This window comes from Hyalella azteca, unplaced genomic scaffold (assembly GCF_000764305.2).
Source record: "Hyalella azteca isolate HAZT.00-mixed unplaced genomic scaffold, Hazt_2.0.2 contig4197, whole genome shotgun sequence".
In the NCBI taxonomy this organism is placed as follows: Eukaryota; Metazoa; Arthropoda; class Malacostraca; order Amphipoda; family Hyalellidae; genus Hyalella; species Hyalella azteca.
In genome coordinates, this window is record NW_025934420.1 from 162487 (window position 1) to 178733 (window position 16247).

At 39.0% G+C, this 16247-nt stretch overlaps 2 protein-coding genes across 4 annotated transcripts in view; both read right to left on the minus strand.

Moving 5' to 3' along the window:
* Nucleotides 1-8535, minus strand: part of LOC108677311 — a 56578-nt gene extending 48043 nt beyond the window's left edge. For both annotated transcript variants that reach the window (XM_047879919.1, XM_018165524.2), the window contains exons 1-8: nucleotides 8394-8535; nucleotides 4724-4884; nucleotides 3544-3631; nucleotides 3206-3259; nucleotides 2558-2718; nucleotides 1727-1824; nucleotides 1471-1612; nucleotides 665-817 (exon numbers count right to left, since the gene is read on the minus strand). In XM_047879919.1, coding sequence (XP_047735875.1) covers nucleotides 665-817; nucleotides 1471-1612; nucleotides 1727-1824; nucleotides 2558-2718; nucleotides 3206-3259; nucleotides 3544-3631; nucleotides 4724-4884; nucleotides 8394-8442 — 906 coding nt within the window. In that variant the 5' untranslated portion in view covers nucleotides 8443-8535. The remainder of the gene's footprint in view (nucleotides 1-664; nucleotides 818-1470; nucleotides 1613-1726; nucleotides 1825-2557; nucleotides 2719-3205; nucleotides 3260-3543; nucleotides 3632-4723; nucleotides 4885-8393) is intronic.
* Nucleotides 8536-10926: 2391 nt separating this feature from the next.
* On the minus strand, nucleotides 10927-15863 carry LOC108677321. Of its 2 annotated transcripts, none has more exons than XM_047879920.1 (4): nucleotides 13568-15863; nucleotides 12993-13302; nucleotides 12736-12839; nucleotides 10927-12361 (listed from the first exon to the last, which is right to left on the minus strand). In XM_047879920.1, the coding sequence occupies exons 1-4, from the start codon at nucleotides 15461-15463 to the stop codon at nucleotides 11504-11506; spliced, it is 3168 nt and encodes a 1055-aa protein (XP_047735876.1). In that variant the 5' UTR covers nucleotides 15464-15863; the 3' UTR covers nucleotides 10927-11503. The 2 variants fall into 2 exon arrangements, with proteins under 2 accessions (XP_047735876.1, XP_018021028.1); XM_018165539.2 differs by having other exon boundaries at nucleotides 12993-13305.
* Between the last annotated feature and the right edge of the window lie 384 nt (nucleotides 15864-16247).

Consider the following 16247-nt stretch of genomic DNA (forward strand, 5'->3'; position numbering starts at 1 on the left):
ATGATGGCGTAAACATTTAATTTACTAATGTTTAGTTAATTGTGGTTATTATGATTTTCCACTCCACGATTTAGTAAAATATGCGCAAGTGAATTTAAAATTAGTTGTGTATCATGCATATATAATAAAAAAAGCAGCGGAACACGGGACTAAATTTTCTTTTCAAAGGGCCGTAATTTATGAAGTATACATCATGTTAACCTGGCTCTGAACGATAATCCGATAATATCTAAAGTTTTATAGCTACGGTATCCGAAATCTCTCCATTCCTATTGTTCATAATCCTGTTAATAATAAATAGTGCTTATGCGTGCAGATTACAAAAAGGTTCCGTTCGAACCCGTGTACATGGAACTTCCATTACACTTGTTTCCAATTATGAAAAAATTATTTTCGCATTTTGGATAAGCAATCAAATTTATATATAAATAAACAATTTAGAATCAAATTCATCTTTTTGGTCTAGTCTTGCCGTTTCCAAGTTTTGCAATGCCTTGCTATCATCCCCCACTTTACAGGTCCAGGTAATATCCCTACACGATCAGTATATATAGTTAATCCGAGTTCAAACAGAGTACAGACTATTTATTTGCGGAGCTGGGCTTCGAACACGCAAACGCCAAAACAAACTTTGATAAATATTCATAAGATTCTTCTCAATTACCCCGATGAATGCGTAAGGAGTTCCCTTCACTGAAGAAGAAACGTCGAATTTACTCGAACAAGAATCCAAATCTTTCTTCTTTTCAACGACGAATGCCGTGTCGTTGGTACCCGCAAAGTCGTAAGTGAAATCACACGTTCCAAGCACATCCATCTGAAATGCAAAGCATTTTTGGGATCCCTGAACTTCACTGATTTAAAATTATAGGAATTAATACTATGGGAACATTTCGTTGCTGCACTTTTCTCTTTTCGTAATATTTATTCTTCAAACTGATGCTTAAAAATCAAACGTAAATTAAAATGTACGAGTTGATTGTTCTTTTATATAACAAAACTTTGATAATATCAATTGTATGAATAACCTTTATATATATATATAAGCTTATATATTCATGCAGACGGATTGATTTCCGACAATATTGAAGGTGCTAAGCGGTAAGTTGTTACTATATCATTAAAGAAAAGAATTCGGAAATTTAATTTGAATCATGCACGTGTAATTACAAGATTGTAAATCAACTGAAACATTAATTTATTAAATCAATTGATTAAATTAAATGAAATCAGCTAGCGATTTCTCTTGTTAGTTTACCACTTTTAACATTTAAAAATACATTTCGTTGCTGTTGATGTTCAACTGTATTTCCAGTGTGCGGGATCTCTTTTTCCAAAGTTTCTTCTTAACAAGAACATAAAGTTGAATAGTTGACAATTCAGTTGATTTAATAAATTTTCAATAAATGACTTAAATGTATTTGCTTCACAGATAAACCAGGATTATGCAAGATTTCTCTGCTCGCGTACCTCACGAGACGAATGTCGCAGGTCGAAGCGCGGCATAGAGTTCTGCATGAGGCTGAGCAAGCCTCGCTTGAAGTTTAGACTTTCAAGAGTCTCGTCCTTGCGGGGACAAACTATGTCCACTAGTCCCCCGTCCAGTGTAAACCTTCACAAATTATAAAATGAAAGTCATTAAACAGTAAAATGTTATCCTGCTTTTGAATATCTTTAGGTACAAAGCATTTTCGTGCTAGTAATGAGTTTGGGATGGTGAACTCACCGCATCTCGTTCGCCTTGAGGCTTGTCAGGAATTGGTTGTCCCTGATTGTCACGTCTTCGCCGTCCGAGGAGCTCGCTGTCATCCACGCGTCCTCGATCTGGATACGAATAGCAGGTTAACTTAGGCAGGTTATATCAGGCAGGTTAACTTATTTCCAAAGGAGAGTGAACTGTTCATTGAATCGTTCCGAAAATATATCATGTACACTTAATACTAGGAGAAAAAAAAACAAGAACGATTTCATACAGTGACGGTAACGAATGCAAAGAGAAGTAGCCAATCGTGAGCGTGTGAGATACAGTAAATCGATAAATATCAACCATGTACCTGACACTCTGGCTAATAAATATATCATCCTCAAGAGCCTATATAGGAGCGCAAGCTACTCATTTTGTAATAACGCGTTCGTAGATTATAGATACACTATTTTTAGTCCTGAAATCAAAGTACAACCATCACAAAAGCAATAATCGGGGCTGCTGAATTCGTAATTTTGAACCAAAATTTTTACATTCCATAAACTATGATCCAGATCCAAGTATCAAAGCCCCTAGAACTATGCATTATTAGTACATAAACGGGGAGTCATGACAATCTGGGGGCTCAATCATAAATGTGCTTCTTTGAAATTATCAAAGACGGCGATGAAGACTCGACATAATCAACAAATTGAGGAACCGGTAAACGATCTAACAAGTGGAATAACTCGGTGTGCTGAAGATCGTTCATGGAGTGACATTCTTTACGCAGTAAAATTGTTCAGCATATAAACTTGGATAATGAATGAATATATTCGATGGAAAGAAGATATGCCATGGAAATGGACCCGCCTTGAGTGAGAGTTCGCAGGCGGTGAGGACGCTGAGAGCGACGTCGACGTTCACGACGAAGTTGGACGCGCGGGGCGAGGTGTGGAGTACCTGGGTGGAGGCGACCACGCGGTAGCTGTAGCGGTACACTCGCGCGCTCAGGTACGAGAACTGTGGGCCGGCTGTGAGGGCCAAAGAGGATATCCCAGTTCATTTAGTGATATGAAAACTAGGCGTACAACAAATATTGCTCGTTAGATTATTTAACATGCGTATTCAATTACAATACCACTCGTATTTCTATATTCAAGCAAAATATTTTCTTCTTGCTTGTAGATTTTTGAATTCGGAAACGGCGATGTTTAAGTTAACGTATAAATAACTGTAACCAATTGTTCAGAGTAGACGTTAGCTTAAAAAATTGCATTTTCAATGCTCTGCAAAAAGCACTGCCATGTTCCACAGCACATCTCTGAGCGTGACAAACGCTCGGCGAAATTCAACAAAACCAACCTTCGTGTCGTATTTGGCAAAATGTCAGTCCAAGAGAAAAGTTTTTGGACTGATATTTTTATCATTATTACTCGTTATCATCAGTTATTCACTGTTAATTTACCAAAAAAATGCGGAAGAATAATTTTAAGAGAAACAAGAAGCTGAATAACTCACGATTGCACGTCTTCAATGCACAATTTTCGGGGATCTCAGGAGCTGGTGTAGTCACTGAAAGAGTAGGATTTTATCAGACGGTGGTTGAACAAAAGCGGAATGGAATCATAAATGGAATCATATGAAGGAATCAAAATAAGGAATGGAATCATAAATGCAGTGGCATTCTTTATAAGAGGAAATTTCCATAACAAAACGCAACACATTTTTGATAAAACATATTTTTAGCGATCAATGTGACAGCAATTGATTTATGAATTTCCATTAATTGGTAAAAATTAAGGTATCAAAATAAGAAAATTCGCTGAATTATGTGGCAGAGCACAAAATAATCTAACCAGGGACATGCGGTTCCTCCTTCTCTTCCTCAGAGTCGCCGCCGTGGGCAGGCGCCGCTGCCGTCGCAGGAAGTGTCTCTGCCGGCGCCTAAAACTCACGTAAAATATTTCAATGTAATAATAATAATAATAATAGCGGTTTCAGCGTTAGCAGGCCGTAGGCCTGTCGCCGATTCTTAACATCGCAGAACATCCACAGCTTCTTGCGGTCTCGAACTCGCAGCTCACTGCTTCAATTTTTGCTTTGCTTAACCGCCCGGCCTCCTTGCCGATTCTAACCAGAAACTGGCGCACAGAGCTGGGATCGAACCCGCGCCTCTCTGCTCCAATCCTGATACTCTGAACTTTAACCACTGGGCCACCCTGCCCGAACTTCTGGGGATCTGTTGTATACTGAAGTCTATTGCCTAAACATTCACGAATGTTAGCCCTGTATATATTAGATAGGACGTTTTCTATTGTACATTAAGCTAAGCCTCGTCTTCACCGACGAGTCAGTCTCTTGTGAACCTGCCTTGAATAAACTTGCTTTCTCTGCCCTGGTCTAGGATCTTAAATAGAATATTACAGGAGTCTTTATAGAATAGAATAGGTACAGGATCTTAAATAAAATATTGTAACACACACACAAACTTAATAATCAAACACACAGTAAGATAAAATATAGGCTATAATGTACCGAAATTCTAACCATGAAAGTTAAGTAGTTAAAAGGAAACCTAGAAGCTTATTCCGCGATATTGTTAAATCGTTTTCTCATTTTCGTAAAATTCACTTCTATCTTCATTTCCCGGCATACTTTATGGCACCGTAATTTGCGCAGTACATCGTCTAACTGCTAATCTTTCCACTAGCTATCATATCAATCTGAATCAGACCAACTTAATAACTTATTATGTAAACAATTACATTTAAGCCATTAGGTATGAATTCTAGGATGAAAACCAATCTTTGAATCCGTCAACTGTACAACAGCTAAATTCAACATTTAATTCCAAGCGAAAATTTTAGCTTAAAATGCATCGGTTACATATGCCTTGCATCGCAAAGTCTATTAATTCGGTGCAGACGCGAGCGGATACATCAACACTTAATTTTTCGCAAATGCAATTTAGGATATCATTTTCTTGAACGATGTGCGGCCACTGTAACCGAGCGTGTGCTCAAAACTTTATTTTACCTTGCATCTTTGTGGTTGTTCATCTTCTTCGTTATCACAGTCAGGGTAGTCATCGCAGATCCAAGCAGGATCAATACACTGGGATTCGCCATCGACTTCACATCTCAGAGAGTCGGACGCACACTCTTCATCTTCTGACCGTACTGATGCGCAACATAGGCCTGTAAGATGATACAAGATATATCTGAGGGTCGGTAATCTCAAGTTCAGTTAAAGAACTCTAAGAGATTGAGAATACTCCCTGTATATCTGCAACATAAAATCCAACCTACGCTGAATTTCGCAGGGCATGCAGCCAACTTTTCAGCTATAAATAATTAGGCTCTGCGCAAATGACAAGATCGCTGAACGTATTACACGAGTTATAAATTCGCGAGTCGATTTTAAAATGAATTGTTGCCTTATAGGGAAAACAATTCAGCATTCCACTCATAACATTCCACAACAATATTTTGAGCGTTGTCATTATTTGGATCATTGGATGAACGTTTTAGATTATAACCACAAAATCTAAACATTCGCACTCGCGAGCCTGACTTTCTCTGGTCATTAATTCGCTGGAATTGAGAACGCACGTTTTTCTGTCAAGTATGCGGACACGAGAGTTGAAGGAACATCAAAGGTGCCCGTTGTCAATAAAAGCAGGCCACGTGGGAAAGCTAAGCAACATGTAAACATACATGGCAGATCCCAAATGTAACGAAATCTCGGTGGCTTATCCAAAGAAGGAAATAATCCACATACGTACTTCCAAGTACTGCATTTTACATGAAACATGGGAAATAGCTTCGTTCCTGGCCTAGGCTGAAATTCTGTATGGGTATTAAATTACTCACGACACATGGCATATTGGACATAACCAATCACAGGATGAAGAGGATGACATCACAATGACAATCCCACCAACCAAATTGAACCAATCAGTCTGAATCGGACATCAGAAATCCACAACCAATCGCAGTCTGGAGCGGATGACATCACAACCAATCACAGTATTGAGATCCGTTCAAAAATACATGCTTTATTCACCATATTAGAATTTCAGCCGTCCGTCCGTCACTATTCCTGCCATCCTAACCAATAATAGAACACTCCTATGATCAGGCTGGCCGTCAAGTTGCGGTTTGCGCGTAATCCAGAAATTCAAAATGCCTGCACACTGACATCGTTAGTATCTTAATTCTTAGTATTAGTTACACCGCATTTTGTAGAGAAACAAAACTTCAGCAGAAAGGGATATCGAACGGCGATTGGTTGCCTAAATTTTGGGGCCCCATCACGACGCTAGCAACAAAGGTCGCGAAGGAAAAACTTCAAAACATAGCACTCAGCGGTCGAGGCGACATGGCTGGTTCCTTGTAGTCAACACTAAAGTGTCTGTGCTGGTAATGAACATTGGAGTACCGCGCTACGTCCCACGTACGTATAACATCTGCAATAATATTGCAATGGACATGTCCCAAGTATGAACACTCTTTCGTGTCTTTATTATGTATCTTATTATCGAACGTTGTCAAAATTTCTCCTCCGTTACCTTATCCTTATTAAGAAATAAATTCATGCGGGTCGAGTCTTGGTTAGGTTCATGCCTCTGCCAAGAAGATGTTGCCACTACGTGTATGCCGGAGGTTAATTTTGGGAGGTTATTGATGATGGGACATGTTGATGGGGGATGATGTGGACACGTAATTTGACCGTGGAGACCGTAAGGAATGCACATCAAATAAAATACTTAATACTTACATCAAATAAAATTTTGGAAATTTGATGGTGAACGTACAGCCCGACCCACGTTTTTTGGGGCGAGCCACAATTTATTTTCTACTTTTTAGTCCACAAGAAAAACGTGGTTTTTAAAAAGGTTTTTTTAAGTATTTTATTTTCTCCTTTTTAGTTCGTTGCTACACATGAAAAACGTTGTTGCGAGCCAATTTACTTGCCTTGACGTACGGCCGATTCGACACTTCAGCGAACTCGGGTGCGAACTCGCCTGCGAGCTCGAACTTAATTTTCAACTCTGGCACGCATAACTCCTTCAATTATGAACGGATTTTATTTAAATTTGAAATATAAGTAGATAATATCAGTACGCTGCGGAGGGTATTTTTTTCAAATTTTTTCATCGATAATTTTTTTTTTAATACGGAAAACCTAACTTAATTTTCAACTCTGGCACGCATAACTCCGTCAATAATGGACGGATTTTCTTCAGATTTGAAATATAAGTAGATAATATCAGTACGCTGCGGAGGGTATTTTTTTCAAAATTCTTCATCAAAAATTTTTTATTTAATACGGTAAACCTAACTTAATTTTCAACTCTGGCACGCATAACTCCGTCAAAAATGGACGGATTTTTTTCAAATTTGAAATATAAGTAGATAATATCAGTACGCTGCGGAGGGAATTTTTTCAAATTTTTTCATTGATAATTTTTTTTTAATACGGAAAACCTAACTTAATTTTCAACTCTGGCACGCATAACTCCGTCAATAATGGACGGATTTTCTTCAAATTTAAAATATAAGTAGATAATATGAGTACGCTGCGGAGGGTATTTTTTCAAATTTTTACATTCATTACTTTTTTATTATCACCGAAAACCTAACTTCACAATAGCAGCAGACATCTACCTACATCTACACCATTTTGCTCCCTTGTACATAATACGTATACAGTATATGTCCCACGGACCCACTGCTTTCGAATTCACAACGATTCACTAGTTCGAATTTCACTTCTTCCGCGTTTTCTGACAATAGGACACTGCGCCGTTTGATGATTCTTTATGCGAGTGCTGGTTATTAGCAACCGCTGCTGAAAAATAAATGTGGACTTATAAGCTCATGTCAATGACGCGCATACCCAGTACGCATATACTCGATTTTCGTATCAAGCTAGCGAAATCAATCGTCAGTCGGTTAGTTTTCACTTTTTAATCTTCCAAAACATTATTTGCAGCCAAGATTCATCAATACAAGCAATAGTCTGATCAAACGATAGAATATGAAGTGAATTAACGCGAGAAAAAAAATCAAGAATAACAAGACCTGCATGATAGCATCGTTGAAGCTCTGAGTATGAACATCTTCAAAAACAGACTAGACGAAGCTATGCAGGAGCATATGTTCAGTCTTAAAATGCCTAGCAAATTACGGATCAGGCAATAAGTCCAGCAGCTATCTCAATCAATCGTCAGCTATGGAAAGATCGGGTTCCAAAGGCCGGATCCCTTGTGAATCAAGTCACGAAAAGTTCAAGAATCGGCAACAGGCCATGGGCCTATTTCTTCAACGCCGACACTTCTATTCTATTCTAAGAACTTATTGTTGAATTCACCCGTATAAAACAAAGAGATTTCATATTTTACAAGCAGTTCAGGTAATATTCTGTAGATTATAGTTTAATCATTGATCAAACATTGAACGCAGTTTTAAGGAATAGAAAATAATAAGGTTTTGCTTCATTTAGCACGAAATTTTGTGCCAACTTACTAATTTTGCGTTACAGTGCATGGGAATAAAAGTTTAATTAGGCTGACATTCTATACGGAATTACGGAATTAATCTTTATAACTACGGCTCATATATCTGAACCGGATATATTCAACAGTTTATTACGACTGCTCAGTTGACGATTTTTATATAATTTTGTATGTGTAAAAACTTACCAATGATCAGAAGCACCAGCAGCCGCCGTCTTTTCATTTTCTTCTCCATTCCAATGATGAATTTCCTGCACCAATATTATGACCTCAATGGTTCTTATTATCTATCTAAAATTTTCTCATCAGTATTTTTGTCTCTGTTTTGAGATCCTGCATTTTTTTAAGAATGAATTAAGATGTAATTCAAAAATCGATTTCTTAGGAATACTCCCTCAGGATAAGATATGATTTGTGATAAACGAGTTCAAAACTTACACACAGTTTCAGGCATAAGTGAATTTTTTTTTCCTTTTGTTGTGTAGTTTTTCAAAAGATTGACATGATGAGCACCTAACAGAGAAGTTCCGGATTTCATATGACGTAAATATGATACATAAGCTCGCGCTGTGTTTGTGATGCCATTGCCTTGCGATTCAAATAAACTAAAAAATATTAAATAATTACTCTTTACGACTGCGAAATTTCCTAAATGACGTTAATTGGAGTCCGAGCCCCCACGCAGAGATGTATTACATAATAAATAATCACCGATTGTTAATACCGCCCCTTATGCAATCACTACTAATCAATATCACTATGCGGTGGGCGGTGGCAAGAACTAGCAAATGAAGATGATTTACACGATGCTGTAATATTCTTATAAGTCTAGTCTTTCTATTGCTTTCGTATTCTTGCATCACTTTGTTCTTCTACTCTGAAAATCAATCTAACTTTCTATACAGCAGGTACTTGCGAGAGATCGTTGACCTATTTCAATAAACCTATTTATCAACATGCAGTCCACAATCTACAGTCATTTGATGCCTTCATTTATTATCGTCCAACAGAGCGGGCGTCAGCACGATCCAGGCACTGAACAAACATGACTGAGAAAATATAGTCTCAGCTTGAGAGACATACGTGGATCAAATCACTCGAGTTGAGATAGGCCTCATTAACCTAAATCAGCTTGATCTCAAGAAGAACCATCGAGTTGTGCTGATAGCTTTCTGGTTATCGCAGTGAACCTCTTGTACCGGTGGTCACTAAATGAGAAGCAAACATGTAGCTCTTATCATGAAAGTTAGGACAGTAAGCTCCTTCATCAAAATTAAAGTTACAGAGCTTTAAAATTTATTTTTGATGTCAATTTTAAACTACAGTGACCAACGAAACATAGTTCTATATGTTTGGTACTCGCTCAAAAAAAGAGTTTGTTAGCATTTCATGTATCGAATGCTCGCATTTATGTTTTCCTAGGCGTCGTACCTTAAAAAAAATTCGCGAGGACTTCGTACGTAGTAAATTCATCTGAAATAAAAATTATTTATAAGGTTCTCTTTCTAGTTTTTAATACCGACTGTGGTTAAGCCGTTACATTTTATATCACTCAATCTAATCCTGAGACACGCAGTAAGGAACTAGTTCTTCGAAAGAAAGTTCAGGGTAGTTGTAAGAACGAAAAATCAGATTTCAGTGATAATGCCGAGCGTCTTACTGGTCCACTTAAGGAATAGATGGGCTTTGTTGGCGTTCACTTCTTGAGGGGTTACGCGACCACATCTAGAGTCGTATTAATTTTGGACATGAGAAGTGCAAAAAAAAACATTTCATAGAACCGGCCCTATGTTACGATTGATCAGCCTACATGTTGTAAGTGCCCTAATACGAGGACCTTAAATTTCTTGTGGTAAATATACCGTACTCTTTGTTCCCTGCAACAGGCCCAAAATTCTGATATTCTTCGCTCATGTATTGCTCTATATACTTATTGCTTGAAATCCTAGCGTGATATATAATTATGTCTTGAGAAAGAGCAAGGGATATTAGGAACGATTTCTTGACCCCTTGTCGCGTTTCTGAAGAAGACCCTGCATAATAAATGCTGACCCAGCCATCCGAATGTGATGGTGTGTTCAAGTCACCATTGATAAGAGTGACGTTCTATCGTACAATGATCTGATTGTCGTGCATGTGATATGCCAGCCATCACTGCTTCGTGAACGTAATCCAAACGATTTCACGAGTTTTATTTCATGAAAATTTAACAGATTTTGCGTCACTGCATGAGACTGCATGACAATCAAATGTTGTAATGTGTATTAAATAATGTGCAGTTAAAAAGAGTCCAACGTATGTAATAAAAAACATAGATGCGGTACAATGTTTTGATGCGATTTGTATGATGAAATATTTCGACGATCTGCACTTTAGGAAACTTACGATTCGTTATTCGTATTTCATTCCCTGCGGGAATCTCTTTCCGTGGCTGGGCCGAAGCTGTTTAACGTCCTACCAAAGGATCTAAGAGAGGGGGAGTTCACCCTTGGAGACCTTCAAGAGACGAGTGGACGTGTTCTTGGGCACAATCCCTGATCGTTCACCCCTGCACCACTACAAGCGGCGAGAAGCATGCACCACCATCGTGCATCAGCTGGCCCAATAATGGCTCGTTCGCGCAACACTGCATTTTCACAATTCATCCATTCATAAAAATTTTTAAATTTACCAATTTATGTTTTAAATTAATAGCTTGCTGGGAAAGATGTACGCAGTATTTGGAAACCATTTATTGCCGCATGAATGCAATTGGAGCGTGATATACATAAATCATGTCACAGCGAGGTACGATGATCTCAATACGATTAACCTGCGCCCACTTGCAGCACAAACCTGCAGCCTGCAGGACATATGCATTTTTAGGATAAGGATTTAGGAACAATGTCTGGATCCTCACGGCTTTTTTTATACCTGAGCGAGCTTTTGAAACTAATATGTCATTCTACCGAAGTGCGCACTTGATGCTCCCTCAGTCTCCTTATCTTACTGCCATTGACATCTCGATAACTCCACGCCAAACCCTGGCCATTTTGGCCTCACTTTCATTCCTATTCGTGACTTTCAGTTACCACATAATAATTATAATTGTTTGCATGCCACATTTTCCCGTGAGCGAGTTAACTTAATTATCACATGGCGCTCGAAATTTCTGGATGCACATTAAACCAACTTACTGCCAAGACCAAAAATTATCCTTCAACATTGATTACCCAACGAGCATCCCCGGCAATATGTTGCCGTTATCACAAGCGTATTTCATTACATTCTTTTTTGCATCATGTAGAGCCAAATATTCACGTAAAAAATGCCTTGAAGAACATCTCGCCGTCCATTTCCCCATCGGAATCAGATGCGGGTGAGGATAAAGTTAGGGTCACTGGATCTTCACTGCAGTGCGAAACCAAATTTTGATTCCGAGTTTCTTCGTTCCAATCCGAAGTACTGGAAGAGTTACTAGGATGGCTGCCAACTCTTCCTTTTCTCGGTTCGTTTCCAAATTCTGCAGAAAGGTAGCTCCCGAAATGTGAACTAGGCAAAAGATTCCGTTCTTGCGCGTTCCCACACTTGGTCGAAGGTATATCAATTTTGGAAGCTGACTCACATGAGCCCTGTAAAGACAATGACTCACTAAATAAATTAGACTGATTCGGATCATTGCTTCTGGCCCTAAATTTTCTATCGTGTACTTCATTGCTGTCTCTTACTGCAACATATGATGCGTTGATTAGTGTTGGGTTGCCTGAAGCAGATGATACCTGTCCTACCTTTATGGCATTAGTAAAAATCTCAGATGACTCAACTGTTCTCTCGAAAGTCTTTTGATTTGTTTTAGTAGGCTTGAAAGAGTTTGTCATTAATTCATGAGTTTCAGTAACATCATGGTTTCCTGGTCTTTGAGAGGTCCAGTTTTCTGAGAAGTTGCCGCAAGTTTCCAATACAAAAATGTTTCTAGTAGTTGTGGCTTCTCCGTTCTGATTTCTATTCGTTTCCTCTTCATTTTGGTTAAAACTTTGGTCCCGTTCAAAGGACACCTCCATCATTGAGGTCTCATCACTAGTACTTGGATGAAGGGGGGCAGGAAGTGCATGATCTATTGATGGTGAAGGAGTTCCATCGTTGACTTCCTCACATTTGTGCGACCGTAAACTGACCTATTGGAAACAAAAAAAAATAATAAGAATATTTCGTCAATTTTAAAACTAAAGTCTCATTCATTAATTAATAATAGTCCGGTGGGTACTTCATTGTTGAAGAAAAAACCCATCAACAGTGGCGCGCACGGACATGCGGGCATTGGAGAACACATTGATAATGTCTCGTACATTAAGTATAGAAAAAAACTAATCTAAAAATAGAATGCTTCCAAGGCTGATTCTGGGTAATGTCCCCAATTTTCAATTACCAAAAAGTATGGACATTGGTCAAAAACTATTTAGGGATTTGGAAAATAACCTGGTATACTAATTTAGAATTTAAAATAAGGTCCTGAACTTAAAATAAGCTTCGTTGTAAGGGTTAAATTCACCTTATAACGAAAAGACTTGTTACATCCCTGACATGTGTACGGTAAGACGCCGGTGTGTATGCGTTGGTGGACCAAGTACGACACGCGTTGTCGAAATGCTTTTCCTGCCGTGACAAGGAAGTCAACATGATTACTGGAAATTTTATTAGAGTTTATGGAAAAAATAATAATCAATAAGCTCACACTTTTATCTTTTTGACAAGAATGCCATTCATGGCTTTAATAGAATCCATATCATTAATCTAACTATCACTAACCGCATGTTTCGCAGACGAACGGTTTCTCTCCAGTGTGAATACGAACGTGATTGTGTAGAGTAGACATTTCCTTGAAGGCGCGACCACAGAAGGTACAGACATGAGGCTTCTCGTCGGAGTGGTAGAGCAAGTGTTTGTGGTAACTTTGTTGGAACGTGAAGGTCTTGCCGCACGTGGAGCAGCTGTAGGGAGTCTCACCCGTGTGAAGGCGTTTGTGTTTCTTGAGGAAGTATTTTGTAGTGAAACATTTCTTGCACACTTCGCACTCCCACTGCTTCCCTTCGAACCCAAGCAACGCTGGCAAGCCAACCTGCTGCAACAAAAGGTAATTGCACATCCAAAACGGTAAGGATAACTTAAAAATTGTTAGGATATTGAAATCAAGTTCATGTGAAATAAGCGAGTTATTTATGTCAGGTTCATGAGTGAGTGAAGTTAAAAAGTAAGAAAATTTCTAGTAAGCCGTATGTATGTATTCGTTATTAATTTATTTTATAGTCGCAATTGCTAACATCAAAAAACTAGCAAATTTTTACAGCTTTTTATAAAAAAAAACACTTGAGAGTCAGGCGTACCTTATCATTAAGATTGGTGGACTCAAAATTTCTCTGAATTTCATTTGAATTCATAGAACAGCTTGCTTGGCTTGGAGTGCTTTGTTGACTGAAGTTGATTTGACTGTCGTCTTCGTTGCTGGCAGGGTACCGAAAGCAAGTCTCTATCGGTAGAAATGAGTTATCACTAAAATGCGAAGCGATGCATTGAGAGCCATCGTCAATATTGGAGGTTAATTGTTTGATTTCGCTCCTACCACATGGAGGGCTTGCTGGTGAGTCATAGGATGCATCAAGTGGGATAGGACGAGTTATTTTGGTCGCCTCAGAAGCTGCGACGTCAGGTACGCTGTTCCACTTTTGCATGCTCGCAGTCCTAACTGGTGATTTGATTAAGGAAGATTTGACCTGTAACGTGTCAGCTAAATCATTAACACTTGCCACTCTTTTAATGCTCGATGTTACGCTTGTTGTTTTAAGAACTGATGAATTTATTTCATTGGAATTATTTGCCGAGCCTAAACGTACAGCTAAGAATTGGTTAGACGAGCTGACCCTTGAGCTAAGAGAAGAAGGCCAAAATGAACAATTGCTTCCAAAGAAGTCGTTATTACCTGGTGACTTGTTAACAGCACACTTTTCTATGTTCTGGCATGATTTCGAAAAATCTTGCGAGTCGTATTTGAAATGTCCGGGTTGAGTGTCGGAGGATCTAAGCGTATTTTGGGTGACGCTTATGTTTTTAATCGCCTCACGAACGGGAAGTTCTTTGTTATTACTATAAAATTTATCCGCAGGAGAAGCGTAAGAAATCAGTTGCTGTAAGTTGCAGTCTTGAGCCATGGAAATTATGGCTGTTGGTATCAATTGTGAAGCGTTGTCTGAACAATTTGGAGGATTTACAACTGTGACTTGTGCGTAATGAATTTGGTTTTTCTCCATTAGGTTATCGAGATTTCGTCGCGCATTCTGTAGACTGCCAGCGGAAACAGTATTTACTTTCTTGGGTGATGGAGTCCTTTCTCCATCCTGAGAAAATTTTCCTTTAATAGTAGCCTTACCACCGTTGGCGTGATGTCGACGCTCGTGGAAATCACGTCTTGTGTCGCTCGAGAATTTTTTATGACAAAATCTACAGGAACTCGGAGTGCCATCGTGATACATCCTCTTGTGAACGACCAAACTCCCTTTTAGCTTGAAGAGTTTTGGACACTGCTCACACATGTACCTCTGTTCGTTGTGGCTTAGACGCACATGATTTCGGTACGATTCTAGGTCTTTGAATTTACTTTCACACAACTTACAACATACTTCGAAGTCATCGGAATGTTTATGGATTATGTCCTTATGCCACTTCAAGAAATGCTCTGAACAAAACAGTAGCCCGCATTCGTTGCAGCTGAATTGTTCGCTAGTGCTGCCTGGGGAAGAGTTGTGTAAGAAAGGTCTGTTCTCCTGTAACAATGATCGGCTTGAAGTCTGCGGGTCATTTATAGATGAATGGTTTCCAGCTAAAATCGACGATGTCGCTACAGGTAATATCCATGAGCTACGCGGGCTTTTATCTTTCAAATCAAGTTTTTCAAACGGAAGAATCCCGTCGCTACTCTGCGGGATGTCTTTAAACCCCGCGACACTTACACCCTCTATATATTGGCCGGAGTACGAGCTAAAGTTTAAAGTTTCAACACTATTGAAATTATAAGATTCGGGCGAGTCGTTCTGTTGTAGTGCGATATTCTGCACGGTGACTTGGTGTTGGCAGAGATGGGCGTGTAGTTCAGTCAGTCCAAGAACTGTCTGACTACAAACTAAGCAACTGAGAGGACAGGTTAAAACGGACTCCAGCCTCTTTTTAAATTCTTGCAAATCTTTCCACGATCCTTGATGACAAAATGGGCATAAAATGGAACCCATTGTGAACAGTTATCTGTCACTCCGTACATTGACGAATGTAAAACACATAATTGAACAATTTTGGGGTCAGGAATCCTAGTCTAGATGACTTCCTACTCACTTTGACACGTAATTTTTAGTTTTATGAATATACACTGTCTTATTACTGCATAACTGGTGTTTGGGTGAACTGATATAAGAAGCGGCAAGCTTTTTCGAAGTAAATTGAGGCACAACTGAGCGTCGTACACTCGTACACGCATGCGCCACGACGGTTAACCCGCACTGAGGTTAGCAAGCAATTTGTGGGGTTCTTTGGCGCCGTGCCCAACGGGGCAGGCGGTGAGCTTCCTCGCACGCTTAGTTTTCTTTATCGTGACAGACGTAGTTATTTAATTTAGATAATGATTTAGTAATAATTGAAATTTCAGGCGAAGCTTGATCTACACGTTAATTATTGTGCCACAATTCTTACAACAATTCTTAGAAGAGTTTTCGATGAGTGCTTCGTTCATTTTTATATCATCATATTTTACTTCTTAAGTTCATTCATTATATTTTTCGCTTCCCACAATTATTGTTTGAGCTAATCTAAGAGTTTCAAAGAACACTTGTCGATATGTAGCTGGATATTATAACTTGTAATGTAGCGGCCTGACTTTCTGCTGACTGAGTCGCTCATTTTCCTTCTTTCCGACTCATTACTCAGAGCTCACGTTGAACGTGAACTTGGATTATTTTGCTCTCAATGGAGTCGCCTTTCTGAACGGGCATGTCTGAACACGGCTGCCGTGTGGTGTTCTGT